A 22272-nucleotide genomic window follows, 5' to 3' on the forward strand; every position below is an offset into this window, starting at 1 on the left:
TCCATGTTATCCTAACAAAATGTGTAAAGCTTGAGATCCACTTGTAGATATAGAGCAAACATCTCAATGTTGTAATCATCATTTTAATATGAAATCACAAGGTATGATTTTATATCAAAATGAATAGAACATGTGTGTTTACTAAGAACTAGTGGCAACATAGTGACATTCCTAATCTTCTATGAATGAGACATACTTAATAATGAGAAATTACATTCTGACCATGCGAGGCCTTTTCGCCTTTACTCAGAATGTGTTTCTAAAATGAAACACTTAGGAAGAACAAGATACATTCTTAGAATGTAAAATCTATAAAGATTGATAAAATGAATGTTAAAAGCTTAATATATTCATGCATATATAGATAATATCTTTAAAAGGATCAACATACAAAATTTATTTGGAGGAATCTTAACATTGTCACATGGCACTAATTTTGCGGCAGCCTCAAAAGGACCTAGCTCATAGGTTTAAGCTAGTTGAAATGATTTATATTTGATTTGCTTCGCAAAAGAATCCAATATTTATGCCATATAATGCATATGACCTGGTATATGATCATGCTGTAAGCATATCATATTATACCAATTAAATACATGGTTAAGTCACTAGATGACTATAAGAACATTCTAAGAGTACTTTAGAAGAACTAAGAGAATGTATATGCGACAATTAGTTTAGAATAAAATATTTATGTAAAGAGCTACACATGATTCTGATTTCTAAGTGAATATAGATAATTTTGAATTATAATTGGATTGTGACTTCATTATAGGATGAAGAGTAACTATAGTTGGAATGAGGTCCAAGAAAAAAAAATGACACAAGCTACTACAAAATAACAATACACTAGTTTAGAAGTTGAAATATAATATTATTAGATGAATGAGTTCACTGAAAAGCTATATTGATTTCTATTATTCAACGATCACATAAAAATATTTGTGACTTCGAGAGTATACTTAATCGAGCTAAGAGACTCTATATTATGAAAGAACACCAATCGTATACTCCAAGAAATTTAAATATAGCTAGAGTAAAGTCAAATATGGAGATGATAGTATTCGCAGAATTCACACAAATTAAGTTTAGTCGAACCCATTAATAAAGTCCTTCTTTTGAGCTAAGTATAAATGGTCACATTTTAGCCGTAAGACTTTATTATTCTAAAAATACAATTATGTTTTGGATTTTGTATTTGGATATTGGAACATTGTGAAAACAACTATTATATAATGTTTTGATATACTAGGATATGATCAAAACCTCAAGACTTGTTTTGTTCTATATTAACATGTTTAATCGATGAATAATCTTATTATTCTAAAAGTTCATAGTCAGTTATAATTATGGGAGCAATTATGAAGTAAGACTAATATGAATTGGACTGGCTGACTTTCACCAGATGAAGGTAGACAATGGGTTGTCACCACATTTCATAGGTACTTCCTAGAGAACTAGTATTAAACTGAGTCGCATCAAGATCATCTCATGATCGTTATCATGAATAATACTTGATTAAAAGGTACTATCTTCGTATACTTAACACCTGATATGCATAAAGGTACTTAAGTGTATTGAGTGTTGTGCTTCGATATGGTCAAATGCTGGTCCTTAACCGGGCATATATAAATACCATTTTCTGCTTTGGTGTGAACTATATAAGAGACTTATGAACTTAAAATAGGATTTGTTACTCTTATGTGTTGAGAGTTAGATAGCTAAGGCGCCTTACCAAAAGTTGAACACCTAATTAGATTGATCGCAATATGTATCTCATGTTTAACATGATGTTAGTGATAAAAGGATAACGGATAATCTTACCTTATACACCAATTATAGTTTTGAGCTTTTGGGGAATTGAGTGTTGATAAAATGGCACCAAGTCATATGTTGATGGGGGCAGTGAAATGTTGCTAGACGTTCACCACTTTCTATACCAATCTATTATAATTCTTGAGCAAGTGGGAGATTGTAGGTTCTTATATGCTCAAGAATCATATTAAAGTGATATTGCTAATTAAAATATGACACTAATGAGTCACACTAACAACAATTTGATACAATTGATTATTTATTATTGATTTTAATAAATATTCAATAAACTCTTATAATTAATTGAAAATTATTTATTTCTCAGAAATAATAATTTTTCATTAGCAAGTAACATAATATATCATATTGTACGATTTATTAAGTCATGTAAATTTTTATAGACTAGAAAGACTTTGTTCTTTTAGCCAAAAACCAAAGTTTATATTTTCTAAAAGAAGTTTACAAAATTTATAAACTTTTGTATTCTTTTACATCTTTATAAGAAAGAATAAAAGAAGCATGGCCTTTTAATTTGTTTATTCGAAATAATGTCTAGTTCTAGAAGGCACGAGGGACATGTTCCTTTTATGGTATGAGTTCTTGATCTGTTAAGGACTCATGCGTATTATTTTAGCTTTAAGAGAGTGCATGAAAGAATTTCAGTTCTTACCTTTTTACATGTAAAAACCATGAGTATGCTTGGCATACTCATTCTCTCTTGTTTTTTTCTTTTACACTTGAAAGAACACTTGTGTTTTTCTCTCTTTAAGTTCATAGTTTGGTTATGAACTTAAAGCTTAAGAGTTCAAGAATTTTACAAGACTAGAATCTTAAATCAATTCGAGTTCTTGTTGGTGTCTCAAAGGTTTACACATTCTCCATCAACTATCAAGCCTCCCAAGAGGACCCAACGAACTAAAAAGGTTGTTATTTCTTCATTTCCTTCTTTGGTTGTGTTTAAATCTTTCTAACAAGTTTCAAGATGATCCTTGGTGGGTATAAATTAGTTTATGTTATTTTCAAAAATCAAGTCTTCCGTTTGCCAATTTCTCTAGTTTATGAAACTATTTTTGAAATAAAACCCAACAAAATTTCCTTCTAAAAATTTCTTCCCAAGAGGCTGTATTAACAATAGTCATCGAGCTACCTTTCTCTTATCAATTTGAGTTAAAAGATGACTGCTTGGTCATATTTTTAGCAAAGGTATAATAAATTCTTTGATCCAATCTTTTTCATCCCAAAATTCATACACTTTTCACACACAATAACGCATATCCCAAGACATCTCTAGTAAAAAAACAACTAGGATGTAGGTGTGCCCAAAAAATGTGTTTACAAATTAGTAATCATTTTTACCATGATGAGAGTGATCCCAACTAACATCACACTATAAAGAATTGACGGTGATCAATCTATTGTTCAAGATTTTTACAAGGAATTAACAGATTATATTTTATGTTTCCACGCACCTTTTCAAATGTTCAAAATCTGTTTTTCATTTCTTGTGAATGATCTTAATGAAATGTTCTTATCTCAAGTCATTTTTTCTAATAGATCCAATTCTTTATTTTTTTATTAAATGAGATTTCTGTTTTAACATTTACTTCTATCCTTAGTCACCTACATTTTTTCCAAAGCTTAATTCATGTTGATTGCACTGATCAGTCAAGTATTTTCACATATTGTTTTGTTCTTATGATAAGTTGCGAACTTGATTAAAAATTAAGCCTACCTTAGATACCTGTTAAAAGATCCCCTTTGATACTTATCTACAAGTATTCAATTGTAATTCACGGGAAACCACACGAGCACTTCAGTTTCTCTCTTGATATCGAAGGATGAGAATATTTGCCCAATATCTTACTACCTTTATATCAATGTTTTTTTTTATATCACCATTTATTGAAAATTTTCTTATTTTTCTTTTATCTTTTCATTTGGAACACACTGGCACTGAAATCCTTGAGGTTTTGGGTATTACCAACCTATACCAAGATTTTAGTCTGCTTTATGATTTCACTTAAAATTCTCATAAGTGAATCAGGCGTAGCCTTATCTATCGAAGACTGGTTCTTAGAAACCATCGATGTCTAGTTTTCAGAAACTACCAAAGTTAGGTGAATATTTGATCTTATTGGTGATATCAAGGTGACTGTTGGGAAGTGACGTTACTGTTGCTTTATCTTGGATCGAGAAAAAACACTCTATACGTGTATATGTGGAAGATTAAGACGATATCATTTCGGTTACGTGCTTTACAGGTGGCAATTATTCATTAGGTATCAGTTCAAATTTGAATTTCACGCCATTAATAAAAGTAGGCTCGGCGGTTCAATTCAATCTTTCCGATCTCCTGAATTCACGCATGAACCCTAACCCTATTTTTATGTTCATCTTGAATATTCTCTTCTCGATTATCATGTCAACTACTAATAATGTTGTCGATCACTTCAACACGACTGAAAACAAGGCTCTTGTTCCTTATATGAAGATTCAATTTAACAACATTTAGTTTAATCCAACGTTATTTGCGCATCCTGAAGAGTTGAAGATGCTCGTTCAATGTTTGAATGATTCAATTCTTGCTCATGCTTTGACATCTTCTTTTGCAATTTTGATGAATTGGCTATCAATTACATGTTCTATGGAACTATAAAACAAGACGAATGAAGTTGTTACATTTCAGATGGAATCCAAAGGCAACAAACGATTACCGAAGAAATAGTTTGCATAGATTCTTCAATTATCATCTGAGGGTTCATTTGACGTTCGTTCGTCTGAACAGGTACTTCATATTTTTAATAAAATATGATATAACACTCTAACTTATATCATTAGTAGCTTTAAGAAGTCCAATCTTCCAATTATGTGGAATATTTTCTTTGATGTTACTCTTCATTTTTTCACTGGAAGGAGTTCTAGACTTGATAAGGCAAAACTTCAATTTTATTCTGTCATGGCTGGTTTGTATTATGGAATGAAGGTTGATTATGCTTCGGTATTGTGCGATGAGATCACAACTAATACCAAGAATTCGAATAAGTCTACTGAGATTTCCCGTCCTATTTTTTGGAGATTAATTTTGCATGACTCATACAGTCAAGCACAAATTATGATTCCTAAAAGAGTTAAAGTTGCTCAGTTTACACATCTTCAAATTCCTAAGGATGCAATAGATGATACTGTGATATTTCCTTTCGTCGGAAGAACTCTACATGATATGCTTCGACTTGTGTCTGATTCGAACCAGTTATTGATTCAATACAAAATATCTTTGCATCTTACATCTTCAGCTCCTACTCCTAAGAAAGCGACATTTAATGTGAAAGAGGGTACAACTGAAGATCCTCATATTTTTAAGAAGAAAGCACCATATAAATTTCAAAATTTTAAATAAACTTGCTTTAAATGATCTTGTTCGAGGTTTACCTGTTCTCAAAAATTGATAAAGATTCATTGTGTCCAGCTTGCGAGCAATGAAAACAACATCGACAAGGTCATCCTATAGTCATCTACTCAAAGATCGTTGAACCATTGGAACTTCTACACATTGAATTGTATGGACCTTAGACTATTGAGTCCATCAATGGGAATAATTACATACTTGTCATAGTAGATGATTTTTTTTTCATTTCACTTAGGGTCATTTTCTTAGACAGAAATTTAAGACCGCTCAAGTGAAGAATGATTTTTATCAAAAGTATTAAAAAGATTCGAAAGAAGAAAGTTCAACACATCAGTAGCGATTATGGAATAAAATTCAAGAATCAAGCACTTGATTCATTTTTGACAAATCTTGGAATCTCTCATAATTTTTTATCTCCTTACACACTACAACAAAATAGTATTGTCGAAAGGAGAAATTGATCTTAGTGTGGCAGAAGCGATTTCTAGAGCATGTTTAACACAAAATCATTCTTTCATTCATCAAAGATTTAACATCACACCTTATGAAATCATTAACAAAATGGAAACCTAATGTAAAATATTTCCATGTTTTTGGTTTGCAGATGCTTTATAATGAATCTAATTTGAAATTTTAGACAAAAGCTGATGAAGGAATCTTTCTTTGATATTCTCAAATATTTGTGTCATGTAGGGTAATGAGCAAACGAACACGAAGAGTTGAAGAAACTTTCAACCTAACATTCGATGATTACTATGTTAAAAGAGCTGACCATGAATTTCCTCAGAAACCAATTATTTCTGAGTCTAATGAGGAATCGGAACAAATTCTTACTTTTGATATTGACTTTGATTTCCTTTTTTGTATTCCTAACGGAACAATTGATATTGAGTTCAATATCATAGACAATCATGTACCTGAAGAATCGTAGCATTATGATGAATCAACAATAAATGATGGACGCACATATGAATATTCATTTTCGACACCAAGAGTTCATGTCGAAGAGGGTCAAACATTGACATTTGGTCAAGTTGAGGGGGAGAACTTGAGAACACAACCTCAAGTTTAGGGGGAGCCATTACCTTCGAATGTTGGTGTTGAGGGGGATGAACATGTAGCAAATCCCTGTGTTTAGGGAGAGCCAATTCGAACACATATCAAAGATGATGATGAAGGTCCAGGTAATGAAAATGATGATGTTAATGATTCTTTATTTATTTTAGAAGAATTTTTAGAGACTGAAGAAATATTTGAGGATGCTTATTTGGATTTTGGTCCATCATTTCCTCCTATGGAGAAATGGACTCGCGATCGTCCCACTAAAATAAATTCTTGATAATCCTAATTCTGGTGTGTTAACAAAAGCACATGTTAGAGCTAGAAATTTACTTCTTAGTGTTCACCAAGAATTTTGTATGTTCAATGTCTTTATTTCTGAAATTCAACCGAAAACAATTAAGGCTACACTAGAACATCCTGATTAGTTTGTTTCAATGCAATCTAAATTGACTAACTTTGAAAGAAAAGAGGTTTGGAGATTAATTACTAAACCGAAAAATGTTTATGTGGTTGGTTTAAATTGGTTTTTCAAAAACAAATTTGATACAGAAGGTAATGTGGTACGTGATAAGGAAAGATTAGTTGTAAAATGTTTTTGTCAACATGAATGAATTGATTATGATGAAACATTTGCTCCTATCACAAGACTCAAAGTAGTGTGACTTTTTCTTGCTTATGCAGCTCCCAATAATTTCGATGTGTACCAAATAGATGTGAAGTGTGTATTCCTTAATCGTGTACTCAGAGAGACTGTTTATGTTGAGAAACCACCTAGATTTATGAACAATAATTTTCCTAATCATTGTTATATCCTTGACAAAGATGCTTATGGGTTGAAACAAGCACCACGTGCTTGGTATGCAACTTTAACTATTTTTTTGAAGAATGCTAAATTTAAGCAAGGAGTAGTTGATCCTACATTATTTCGAAATAAAGTTGGGGATCATCTTATGCTTTTTAAAATTTATGTCGATGATATAATTTTTGGTTATGCTAACCCTTCATTGTCAAATAAATTTGAAGAATTGATGAAAAGTTAGTTCGATATGTGTATGATGGGAAAAATTAATTACTTTTTGGGACTGGACATTCACTAAAGCAAACAAGGAATGTTTATCAATCAAGAAAATTACACGAAGAACTTCCTTGAGCTCTATGGTGTGACAATTTGTTCAGATGCAAAGTTTCCCACGACATGTGGCACTCTCTTAAGTCCTTCATTGGATAAGCTAGTTGTTGATTTGAAGATATATCAAAGCATGATAGGTGTTTTATTGTATTTAACTACAAGTCGACCTAATACTATGTTTTCGGTTTTTAATTGTGCCAGGTACAAAGCAAACCCAATAGAAACACATCTCATAGCTGTGAAGAATATATTTCCATATTTACAGCGCACTCCAACTTTAGGCTTATGGTATCCAGGAAATACTGAATTCTTCATTCAAGCATTTTCCGATGCGGATCTAGGAGGTTGTCAATTAGATAGAAAAAGCACAACAGGAGGTTGTCAATTTCTTGGTGGGAAGCTTGTGAGTTGGCAGTCAAAGAAGCAAACAAGTGTATCGATATCTACAATGGAGGCTGAGTATATTACTATTGTTGCTTGTACTTCGCAACTGATATGGATTCGAAGTCAATTGTGTGACTATACGATTAACATGAAGAAAATTCTTTATTTTGTGATACTTAAAGTGCAATTCTAATTTGTTATAATCCAGTTCAACATTCTAAAATGAAACATATTTCACTTTGATACTATTTCATCAAATATCATCTTGAGGTTGGCAAATTGAAGTTCATTTTGTTAAAACCATTGATCAATTGGAAGATATTTTCACTAAACAACTAGATGAAAAACATTTCTTGAGAATATTAAATGGATTAGGAATGATGGAAGTTTGTTATGTTCCAATCTCTAACTAATTTTTTATTTTCTTTGAAAATCGAAGGCTTGAACTGAAATCGATACAACTTCATTTAAAGATTAATGTCCATATGTAGAGCTTCGATAAATATTTTCTTTGAATCATTTTGTGAGTGATGTTAACAAATGAAGGAGTAGCGAAATTTCACTTGCATTTTAAGAGAAGGAGTAGAGAAGGCCTAATCGAGGATCTTTCATGAGATATAAAAAGGCATAATCGAAGTTGTAGCGAAGGGGGAAAGTTCAACTCATAATGAAAATGTCTGTTGGGAGAGCATATTACATAATGACACTAGTGAGCAATTAGAAGTTGAAGAAATCATATTGGTAGTTGCGAACAGAATTGATGTTCACTTATGGTAAGTTCTGATCTTTGGAAGCTATCGGAATTATAATGTTCACTTACGATTAGGTCCGGCCTTTGAAATCTATCGGAGAATTTCTATTAATCCACAATCAATTCCAATCTTAGCAGACGATGAGAATATTATTGTTCATCTGCGAGCAATTCTGAGCATCACAATCAATCAGAACACTTCATTTTGTATTTACTTCATAGTTGCGAGAGGGTAGTTTTGTTCGTAGGTCGATGCACTAGGTAGCTATTCTTTCATTTATTTTATTTTATTTTATTTTATTTTTGTTTATTAAAAATAAATCCAAAAATATTTTCTTTATTTTTGTCCTTAATTTTGTAAAAATAAAAAATTCAACAAGACTTTCTTTATTTTTGTCTTTTATGTCAAAAAATCAAAAATAAAAAATTATTTTCTTTATTTTTGTCTTGTTTATCTTTTTTGAGAAATTCATTTTAACACATGTTGTACATAAGCATGCACAAGTGAAGCTAAAAGGGATTTGGTATTATTCGATACACAATGACTAGTTTAGTGTCCCTAGAAGCATGCTACAACATGTTGTCCAAAGCCTCACTAACTCATTGTTTGTGAAGCCTTAATGAACTTTTTTAATCTAAAGATTTCTTCCCAACAGGTTGTATTAACAATAGCCCTTGAGCTACCTTTCTCTTTTCATTTTAAGTTAAGTGATGATTGCATGGTCATATCTTTTCATAGAGGTGCACTAAATTCTTTTATCCAATATTTTTAACCCAAAAGTTCTTAGACATGCACACACCTTGACGGATATTCCAAGACATCTCTAGTAAAAAACAACTAGGATGTATGTGTGCCAAATATCAGTGTTTATAATCCTAAATCATTTTTCCATGATGAGGGTGAGACCCAACAAACCTTTTACCTTAAGGAATAGACAGTGAACGATTTATTGTTCAAGAGTTTTATAAAGAATTGACGAATGAAACATCATGTTTCGATGTACCTTTTCAAATGTTCAAAATCTCATCATTTTTAGTTTCTTATACGTGATCTTAATGAAATGTACTAATCCCAAGTCATTTCTTCACAATACCTCCAATTCTTTAAATTTTTTACATCAAATGAGATTTTCGTCTAAACATTTACTTCGATCTTTAGTCACTTAAAAAATTTCAAAGCTTACTTGTTTTTTTATTATACTAGTCATACAAGTATTTTCTTACAATGTTTCGCTCTTATTTTAAGTTGCGAACTTGTTTGAAAATTAAGCCTACCTTCAAAGCTTGTTAAAAGAGGCCCTTCGATACTTCTCTATAAGTATTCAATTGTATATGACGAGAAATAACACAAGCACTTCGATTTATTTCGTGATATCGAAGGATGAGAATCTTTGCCCGGGATCTTACTGCCTTTATATCAAAATTTCTTTGATATCACACGTTATCTAAAATTTTCTTATTTTGATTTCATCTTTTCATATGGAACACAATGGCACTAAAATCTCGAGGTTTTGGGTGTTACCAACCCATACCAAGATTTCATAATGTTTGGCTTATGATTTCATTTATCATTCCTATAAGTGAATGAGGCCCAACCTTAACTGTCGAAGCTTGGTCCTTGGAAAATTTCAAAGCTTGGTGACTGTTCGATTCTATTGGTGATGACGAAGTAACCACTGGGAAGGGACGTTACTGTTACTTTGTCTTGGATCAAGAAAAGTGCTCATTACATGTAGACATAGCAGATGCGGGTGATGTCGATCTATTTACCTACATTACACGTGGCAATTATTCATTGGATCTTGGATTGAACTTGAATTTGACGTGCAATTATAAAACACAACTTGGTTATACAATTCAATCTTTCTGATTCCTAGTATTTACCTAAGATCCCTAATCCTATTTTCTGATCATAATCAAAATTCTCTTCTTGATCAACATGTCTACTGCCAATACCACTCGCACATGCTTTAACGACTTCTTTTGCCATTCGGATGAACTGGTTATCACTTGTTGGTTCTATGACCATATATTACAAGAAGAAGGAGAATGTAACATTTCAGATGATATCGAAAGGCAACAAAATATTGAACAAGAAGCAATTTGCCTAACTACTTCAATTTCCTTTAGATGGATCGTTTGAAGTACCTATGAATGACCAGGTGCTTCAAATTTTTAATGAAATGGGCTATGAGCCTCCAATTTCTCTTGTTAGTAACTTTAAGAAGTCAAATCATCCAAGAATATGGAGTTTTTCTTTGGAATTATCCTTCGATGTTTACCTGCAAGGATTTGTGGTCTAGACGAGGCGACACTTCAATTCTATTATGCTTCATTATTGTGGGCTGAGTTTTCTTCATCTGTTAAATACTCGAAGAAGACTACTGAGAAATCCAATGATCTTTTTTGGAGTCTTATTTACATGAAGCTTATAGTTTAGAAGGTATTCAAGTTCCTGAAGATGTTGAAGTCGCTCAATTCGCACATCTTCATATTCCTAAGACTGCACTTGAAGATCTAGTTGTTTTTCCTGTTGTTAGAAGATTCCTGATGCAAAGCTTCAAATGGTGTCTGAATCGAATTATTTTGTTGATTCAATACCAAGCTTCAATGGATCTTACTTCTTTTGGTCCTATCCCAAAGAAGGTGTCATTTAAGTTGAGAGAGTGAGCATATAAAGATTCTAACATTGTTAAGAAAAAGTCAAAATCGAAGCCAAAAGCATTTGTTGAAAAAGTTGTTTCTGAAAAGAGTATTTCCAAAAATTCTATTAAATGTGGTTCTAAGAAGGTTGTAAAAGATGTTTTTGAGAATACAGCTCAATTTGGTTCTGAGAAGGAGTTAGAAAAGGTGGTTCCTTAGACAGTTCTTACAAAATTAAAAAGTTGGATTCGAAGTTCAATTGTTTTGGAGTTGCTATAAAATAAATTATTGATGAAGAGGCACAAAAGAAAGGAAACACACAACTAATGGGTTGTTGAAAAGTTTTAAGAAGATAAGAGCTCAGACAATCGAATACCCCTCTACCACTGCTTCGCCAATACTAAATACTTTTGAAGCAGATCATGATAGCAAAGAGACAAAAGATGAAGTCTTTGCAAATGATGATCTCACATTCAATGTTTCACCACAAACGGATATCAGTGTTGAATCGAATACCGAGGAGACAAAAAATCCTGATGTCACTGTAAATGCATCTAATGTGGATACAAATATCGATTATGGTGAACCAATCTCTACTTTGCTTCCTGAGCCAACTTGTGCCAACTTATATGCATATATACATATAATATAGTAAGTTTTTTTTAATTCTTTGGATAAAATAAATGACGAAAATAATACTTTTAAAAAATCACAAACTTCTATTTATTTTGCCTTTTAGAATTTTCTTATAATTATTTGATATCCAAAATGAGTGGCTAGTATCGCATCTCAATTTCTAACAGAAAAACTCATAGTCTAAAATGAACTTATATATATATATATATATATATATATATATATATATATATATATATATATATATATATATATATATATATATATATATAGAGTTAGGTTCAAATGTTTTCACTATCTATTGTGTGCATGTATGACTGATTATGGACCAATCATTTTAGTTATTTTAAGAAAGTAATTAATGCATATTAAATGTTGAAGATGTAATTAATATTCATTATATCTTCAACATGTAATATGCATTAATTACTTTCTTAAAATAACTAAAATGATTGGTCCAGAATCAGTCATACATGCACACAATAGATAGTGAAAACAAAATAACCTAACCCTATATGTATATATATATATATATAGAGAGAGAGAGAGAGGTTCAAATGTTTCTAACAACTATTGTGTTCCAGAATGTACCAATTAGAAATTAGCAAATAATTAACTAATTAATTAAATCAAAAATGGTATTTCAGGTTCTTTGCAATTGTAATTAATGAGATCATTTACTTAAATCTCTGCAATTAAGGAACCAAATAAATATGTTGACCTAATCTCTCTCTTTTATACCCATCGACATCAATTTCTCTCCTTATTCGTCTAAACGTCAACCTTGACCCAATCCCCAAATCTTCAATCACCGACCACAAAACCTCAACGATCCTCTTTATCATCGGTATTCCGCTAGTCAATGCCATCACTTGCATCCCCATGTTTGATTTTGTGTCTTCTGAACAAAGATATTGATTCGTTTTCCATACTATCTCGACGACATAATCATGGAAACATGTATTATCATGCTTAATTCTTAAGTATTACTTTGTCCTACATTGAACTACTTCTTTGAAACGTTTGACCAATACATATGAAAGTATTTAAATTCATGAAATATAGAGGTCCAATATTATGTTGTCCTCTTAGCTATTATGCCGTCCAATATTAACTTTTTATTTTACTAGTAAATATGCATCTCAACGAGAATACTAGGATACTTTCTAAATAATGGTTTAATAAAATAACAATTAAAATATCTTAGTTTAGGTAATGGTTCTTGTTGCGTTTTACCTTTGATTTACCTGTTTAAATCGTATTTAAGAGGTTCGATTTCACAAGGATTTTTTGAAGTGGTTTGATTTATGTTTAAGAGGTTTGATCTACCTTTAATTCAAAATTAAGAAGTTTGATTTTACAAAGTTTTTTTAAGTGACCATGTGGTATGCTTTCTATCAGAATTACCATGTGGTATGCATTCTGTCAGAATTACGAAAGTTTGTTTTATTATGTTTCATATAAAAGCATTCTCACATACTGTTATTCGACTATATGGGGTTTATTCTCATTGCAGTTTTAGTATTACATTATACTGAAATAAATTATTGTTCTTTAATGTCTACAACATTCTGTCAGAATTTATAGTCTTATTCTCTATTACAACCAGTCAGATTTTATAGTTTCTATTATATTCTGTCATAAGTTATAGTTTTTATTCTCTTATAATGCACTGAATTTTTTAATATTTGAAAGTTTATTATGTTTTTTTTTTTTTTTTTTGTGAATTTAGGTTTTCAAGAGGCTGTCATTGATGTCGAAAAAAAAAACATGGAGAATGAGAGTGTATTCTACAAGAATGTATTCCGCCACAATGTATAATGTGTTTCTTAACAGTAATATTCTTTCAGAATGAATTAGTGTTTTTGTTAGATTTTGATGTTTTTTTTTGTAACAATTTTAGTTTTAATCTATAAGATTAAATGTAATTTGTAAACCATTATTGGTTACATTTTTTTTTCAAAATGAATGTAATAATTGTTTATAGTCTTATTTTTTACGAATTAATGTATTTAGTGATTTTGAAAGAATAAAATCCGTATTCTTTAGAAAATATTATTATTGATAATATGTTGTACAATTCTTTAAGTCTGTTAATTTAAAATATATATATATATATATATATATATATATATATATATATATATATATATATATATATATATATATATATATATATATATATATATATCTTGAATCTAACTATATTATGCAAGAATAAAATCGAAAGTATCTTTACTAGTTTATGGTTGACTTTCTGTGATTCTGACAGAATAAAATCGATTATTATTAAAAGTTATATTAAAATTAAATTTGAATTAATTTAAAAAATTAGATTTTAAAAAATAAGGGGATTAATTATCCCTTAAAATACGAAAATTTTCTTTTTTTAATATAGGTTAATAGACTAAAATACTCTTACTCTGAAATTTGTTTGATTATATGTTACATGTTACCCTATTGTAATATTATAGACCCTCATATCATGATTATTGTTTATCTTCCATCCGTTAGTTCGGATTTATGTTTACGAGCACACAATAGATGCTATAAAGACATGAACATTTCCTTATATATATATATATATATATATATATATATATATATATATATATATATATATATATATATATATATATATATATATATATATATATATATATATATATATATCATCACCACCATCCGCCATCGCCAACCACGACCATCATCCACCACCACCACCATTACCCTTCAACACCACTCGCCACCACCAACCTCCACTACCACCACCTGCCACCACCAGTACCCACCCACCACCACTATCCACCTCCACCACCCATCACTACCACCCACACACCACTATGACCACTACCTGTCACTACCACCACCCACCACCGATCACCCCCACCTACCACCACCACTTATCACCATCGACCACCACTACCCACCACCATCACCCCTCCTACCTCCACCCACCATCATCACCACCATTCACCCACCTCTACCATCCATCACTACCACCTAGCCAATACCCACCATATGACTACCACCCGCCACAACCACCAACCACCACCTACTACCACTCTCCACCACCACCCACCTTCATCATCCATCACTATCGACCACCACCACGTGACAAACCACCCGCCCCCATCACCCCCACCCAACACCCACCATCATCACCACCACCCACCCACATCCACCACCCATCACTACCACCCACCCAATACCCATCATTATGACCACCCACTGTCATTACCACCACCCACTACCCACCACCACTCACTACCACCATTCATCACCACCACCCATCACAACCATCCGCCTCTACTATCCACCACCACCACCACCCACACCACCACCAACACCCATCACCCTGCCAACATCACCTCCACCCACCACCCACCAAAAACCATTGACCACCACCCATCACCTCCACCCATCTTCACTACCCATCACAACCACCCGTCACCACCACCCTACTCATCACCCACCAAAACCACCATTCACCATCACCAACCTCACCACTAAACACTACCCACCCACCCACCTCCACCACCTATCATCCTCACCTATCTCCATCACCCATCACCACCGCTCACCACCACCACCTACCACCCACTATAATCACCACCCCACATGTCTCCCCCACCACCCTTCACCAACACCACCACCTACCACCACCAAAACATCACTACACGCCACCACCATCCATCATCACCAACCGTGATTATATATATACAATCCCATGTGATTATTTGTATTTAATCACATATGATTTATATGGACAATATTCTTTTTTGTCCATATAAATCATGTGACTAGATACATATAATCACATGTGGTTAGATATATTTAACCAAATGTGATTAGATATATTTAATCACATATGTCATTATTGTGTTCTCAATTCAATAATTATTTTTTGTCAACTTTAATTATATGTGATTAGATACATATAAGCACATGTAATTATATGTATCCAATCACATATGATTTACATCTGCAATATTCATTTTTGAGTTTTCGTTTTAATAATTTTTCTCATATATTTAATCATGTATGATTATAAGTATTTAATCACTTATGATTAATGTGGAAATAAATTTGTTTTAATGTTCTTGATTCAATAGTTGTTCTCGTGTATATATTTACATGTGATTATACATCACATATGATTTTTTGAATCTAGAATGTGAAAACAAATTTTTTTCACATAAATCGTATGTGATTAAATACACGAGACCACTATTGAATTAAAAACGCAAAAATGAATTTTGCCACATAAATCATATGTGATTAAATACATAAAATCACATGTGATTATATGTACCTAATTACATATGATTTATTTGGACAAGATTCATTAATTCTTTCTCAATTCAATAGTTGTACTCATGTACTTAATCACATGTGATTATATGTATCAAATCACATATGATTTATATTGATAATATCCATTTTCGCATTTTTGATTCAATATTTTTTCTTATGTATTTAATCGTATGTGATTGTATGTATTTAATCAGATATGGTTAATGTGGAAAAAGAAAAACTATTGAATCAAAAACACGAAAATGAATCTTGTGTACAGAAATCATATGCGACTAAATAAACAAGAACAACTATTGAAAGTGAATGTGAAAATGAATATTGTCCATATAAATCATATCTTATTAGATACATATAATCTCATGTAATTAAATACACAAAAACAACAACTGAACCGAGAACGCGAAAATGAATATTTTCCACATAAATTCTATGTGACTAAATACATATAATCACATGTGATTATATGCATTTAATCACATATGATATATGTGGACAATATTTATCTTTGTTTACTCGATTCAATAGTTGTTTTTGTGTATATAATCATATGTGATTATATTTATCTAGTCACATATGATTTATATGGACATCATTATTTTTGTCCATATAAATCATATGTGATCAGATACATATAATCACATTTGATTATATGTATTTAATCACATATGATTACAATTGACAAAGAGCTGAATCGAGAATGTGACAATGAATCTTATCCACATAAATCATATATTATTAGATACATAGAATCACATGTGATTATATGTATTTAATCAAATATGATTTATGTAAACAATATTTATTTTTGCGGTTTCGATTAAATAATTGTTTTGTGTATTTAATCACATGTGATTATATGTATATAATCGCATATGATTTGAGGTGGACAAGATTCATTTTTGTCTTCTCGATTCAATAGTTGTGCTCATGTACTTAATCATATACATGAGAACAACTATTGAGTCGACAAAGCAAAAATGAATTGTGTCCACATAAATCATATGTGATTAGATTCATATAATCACATGGGATTAGATGTATTTAATCACATATGATTAATTTGGATAAAGATTTGTTTTTGTTTTCTTGGTTCAATATTTGTTTTTGTTTACATAATCACATGTGATTTTATGTATCTAATCGTATAGGATTTATACAGATAAGATTTTTTTTTCCAAATAAAATCATATGTGATTAGAAACATATAATCACATCCGATTAAATATATTTAATCACATATGATTAAAGTGAAAAAAACAATTATTAAATCAAGAACGTGAAAATGAATCTTAGCCACATAAATCATATGTGATTAGATACACATAATCACATGTTATTATATGTATCTAATAGCATATGATTTATATTGACAATATTCATTTTCATGTTCTCGATTCAATAGTTGTTCTCGTGTATTTAATCATATTTAATTATATGTATCTAATCACATATGATTTGTGTGATTAAGATTGAAATTCCCGTCCTCAATTCAATATCTGTTATCATGTATTCAATCATATGTCATTATATGTATTTAATCACATACTATATGATTAATATGGGCAAAGAACAACTATTGAATCGAAAAAAAAAATGAATATTGTGCATATAAGTCATATGTGATTAGATCATATAATCACATGTGATTAAATACACGAGAACAAATAATAAATCGAGAACGCGGAAATGAATCTTGTTTCCTCGTCTCACTAGCGAACAAACTACATTTTGCCTTCCCTTGTTCACTCTACCGGATTAGGGTATCCATGAATAATAACATAAAATAAAAAATACTTACATAATATGAGAGTTACTGTAACTCACCTCCTTGAACCTAAAAATTAGGTGGCGTGAGATAGATAAATCCTTTCCTTTCCGAGAACCTACACATCAATTATAAAATTATTTAGCTTATTTTTTTGTTGTATTACTGTTATAAAATTTATGCACATATTTCCTTATTTTCTCTTTGATTGTAGTGATCTGTTTGAGATCTATTTTCTTACCATTCAACCCATTATTAAATTTTGATAAAAATAACATCGTTAAATTTCTCCCTTTTTATCTTTCTTGGAATATAAAGATCTCGTTCTAATGATTTTTGGTTGATTTTATAGTAAATTTACAAGTTAGTAACTTTAAGCTTTCACTTTCTGGAACACTCAACACTCTTGCAATATACTACGAATTACATCAGACCTTTTATATGTGAGAAACTATACATCCATATCTAACTATAAGCTTTGGAATTTTAGCATTTGGAGTTTTGATGTATTTATTATGATTTTTTCAAGACAATGCATGAAATTTGTGATAGCATAGACCAACCTGAGAAGATTGCCAATTTTACCCCTCAGGGATTTGGTATTTCGAAATGTGATTCAAAGTTTGAAGACTCTAGAAACACTAATATTTCTAGAAAACTAAGTCTCATGATATTTAGGTGTTCTTATTGACTTTCACGAATTTTAGAAGTTGGAGGAAAGATTTTGGAAAATTGATCATAATAGCTTTTAAATCGCTTTTGGTGTTCTATTAAGGACTTAATGGTTAAGCATTAAGTTTATAACTTTTAAAATGATTGTTGGTTACTTATTAGGATATTGATATTTGAAATTAAATTTAACCTAAGGGCCTTAATGCTTGGCTTAATGAGGGTTCAAAGTTAAAGATTTTCACATAAAATGCCACTTTTACACTTATTAGGTTCTTTCAGACAATATGACAAACACCTTGTGTGAATGAAATCCTGAAGTGATTATTAACTCTCTAATAGATTCCAATCCATCCCCTATTATACTACTTAAATGTTCTTTAAGGTTGATCAAAGAGTTTGACCGTGAAATCAAAGAGGAGGAAAGCAAAAATCCTCTAGAAGTCAACAAGAAACTCAATGATGAGAAGTAATCAATGATAACTTTATCTGATGTGTTTTTCAATATACAAAGAAAAAGAAAAATCTAATTTTACAAAACGATTCTGTGTTTTTAGATCAAAGAGTTAACAGCAAGGTATGTATTTAGATCTTAATAACAAGTATGTTTCTTTGTGACAATTTGTCAAACACCTGGTGGCCGCTATTTGTTTCACCAGATGAGACACTAATTTCTTAAACATCAATATGTTATGAAAAAGGAATGATACTATGACAGATGATATACAAGTGTTAGTGCCCAAATCCTATTACTAATTAAATCAAATGAAAAATATATTTCTCAAACTAAACAAATATATAAAGTTCATTCCACTCTGTAGTAAAAAGTAGAAACTAAGAAAGAATCAAATTAAAAACCAACCAAATTACAAAATTTAGGGCTCAAACCTACCAAGTAATGGCGATGATAGACGACTGGAATCTAGATGAATAGTGAACAAAACGAGATATCTAGATACTAATTCTTGTTAATTTAATATGAGCTTAACCATTCCAATTTGGTTTCAACTAAAAACAAGATGTTGAATCACATCAAATGACTTGTAGCAGAAAATACAAATATGAACCGATTGTATAAAAAAAACATTATCATGAGCTCGTAATCGATCCAAATAGTTGATAATTACGCTTAAGTCTCATTTCATCGATCTAATTAGCTAGAGAGAGAGAGAGAGAGAGAGAGAGAGAGAGAGCGTAATTATAGTACATTCAGATGGGATTAGATTGTCAGGATTGAGCATTGGATTTCTGGAACAAGTATCAAAAATAGGTGAAAGAGCGTTGGAAGAAGAAGAGCGCAAGGTAGGATCGATGGCGGAGAGGCATAGTGAGAGGAAGCGGTGTTGGGCGTAGGGAAGATCGGAGTGCGGTGTTGTTAATTTTCTGCATGAAGAAAGAAAGCACAGGGAATCGTTGGGTTGAATTACACATAAGCCCTCTAATTATTAAAACTTAAAAGATGTGTGTGTTGAGTGGAATTTGTTCTCAAATGCTTTCAATTTAAAAAAAAATGTTCTCATTTGAACGTGTGTGTGTGTGTATGTGTATATATATATATATATATATATATATATATATATATATATATATATATATATATATATATATATATATATATATATGGGAAAAGTGAATATGTGGTTGTTATGTACCTAAACTTAGGTATAGAACCTTTTAAACGACGTAGTTTTACAAAAAAAAATACAATTTCATTTTCTCTTAATTTTGTTTTAAAAGAATACCATTGAATTGTGTTCAATTATGGAATGAAAAAGATCAAGTATATATTTTTTAATTGAAAAACATCATTGAAGTTTAAATGGAAAGTAAAAAAAATCAATATTTTTTAACGAATATAACTCAAATGTTTTGTCCTTCAATTGAAAAATTATATCGAATGATATGTGAAAAGCTTGATTGAGTTATTGAATGTTCTTCTTTTATCTTTTATTCTATTAGTATTCACTTAAAACTTAGTGTTGGATTAGTGTTTAAGTCGATAACTATAATTGGTATGTACTTGACCCGATTTGGCATGGTCCATTTGGGTTGCATGGCATCGGAACAATTTGGATAGACTTTTGTGACAAAAGGATATTTATGATTTATTAATATATTATAAGTTCTAAAATATTAATATGAAATCATGTTATTTAATTAGTATTGATCAAGAATTAATGTGGAATTAATTCTATGATCAAAAGAGACAAACTAAATATATGGGGATTGATTATGTAAATCATTCATTCTTATATATGTGGCTTATGATCCATAGTTCTTCATGTTGGGCTAAACCCATGGGCTAACCCATGAATACTCCATGGAGGTTAAAACACATGGATCATGAGGAATATGGAAAGTCATGAGTTACATGGTGTAACCCTAATAGCCACAATATATAAAGACCCAATAGCTCATCAAATCGGCACTAAGGATTCATATGAGAGGGCTAGCCGATTTTGAGCATAAGAACTTTTCGCTCAAGTTATTCCATGTTGTTGTTGGTGTTGTGTGAGCCATTTGAGGTGTCACACCTGGGGCACTAGGCTCTTAAACTCCATGGAATCAAGCTAACAAAGAGGTATGTCATTCTACTCGCTTCTTGTATTATATATACTTTATATTATGCTAGTTAGGATGAAACCTTGGAATATTGAATATTTTCATGTATAATAGAGAAAAAATAGATCCAAGGTTTATAGGGATGCATGTACACCATAGGTGTGTCAGATTGCTCAAAACTCATCAGTGGTATCAGAGACTATGCTTGTTTTCATTTATACTTGATGCAAATTGCTGAAAAAATTGATTTTATGGCTGTCTGGACTATGAACTTGCCGTGTACACTGAGGGACTCACCGAATCCATGAATAAAATCATCCTACTCGTTGAGTAGGTTCATACACTCGACGAGTAGGTGGCCCAGAGTGTAGATTTTCGACTTTTAAGGCTGGAATTGGAATAGAATCATTAACCTAAGCTATTTTTGAACTTATAGACCTATTTTTGATGTGTTAATGATCATTCTAATCCAATTCAAAAGATAATTTTCAATAGATTCATGTTTTGTATTAGTTTAATGGTTAGGCTAATTACATCAAAATTGTTTGATTTGAATTTTCTTGTTCATATGATTTTAATCTAGATCATAGTTTTTCTTGACATGTTTGTTTGTTTATTAGATGATCTAAATGGTCTTTAATGGATTACATAACTTTTCCTCAAGTTATGTAAAACCAAAAGTTTTTCTTTAAAAGAGGTTTTAAAGCCATAGGTTATAGAAACTTGAAGAGTCTTTTTCCATAAATTGTTTTATGACATCCATAACTTGTCCTCAAGTTATGGATTTTCAAGAGTGTTGTCATTAAAATCCATATTAAACTCATATATTATGGATTCAAAAAGTTTTTTTTGAATTGTTCAAAACTTGCCCTCAAGTTTTGGAATTTGTAAAGTTACCCCCCCCCCCCCCCCCATATATACTTTAGTTCCAAACCCTAGAATTTTAAATAGTTTAAAATTCAACCCCTATACTATTGTAATATTATAGGTTTAATATATATATATATATATATATATATATATATATATATATATGTGTGTATATATGTATAAGAGTAAGTCAGTTTTACCGTTAGTAGGCCTCATTCATGAAGCCGGTCTATAAGGGGGTATAAGGATGTTGCCTATAAAAT

The 22272-nt window shown here is 31.1% G+C and overlaps 1 protein-coding gene across 1 annotated transcript; it reads left to right on the forward strand.

Annotated features, from left to right (window-relative positions):
- Positions 1 to 15046: 15046 nt before the first annotated feature.
- Positions 15047 to 15538, forward strand: LOC111892566 (extensin-3-like). The gene has a single exon (XM_023888624.1). It carries the CDS (start codon positions 15047 to 15049, stop codon positions 15536 to 15538), a length of 492 nt encoding a protein of 163 aa, XP_023744392.1.
- The last annotated feature ends 6734 nt before the right edge of the window (positions 15539 to 22272 follow it).

The sequence above is a fragment of the Lactuca sativa genome, chromosome 5, assembly GCF_002870075.4.
Source record: "Lactuca sativa cultivar Salinas chromosome 5, Lsat_Salinas_v11, whole genome shotgun sequence".
NCBI classification, from domain to species: domain Eukaryota; kingdom Viridiplantae; phylum Streptophyta; class Magnoliopsida; order Asterales; family Asteraceae; genus Lactuca; species Lactuca sativa.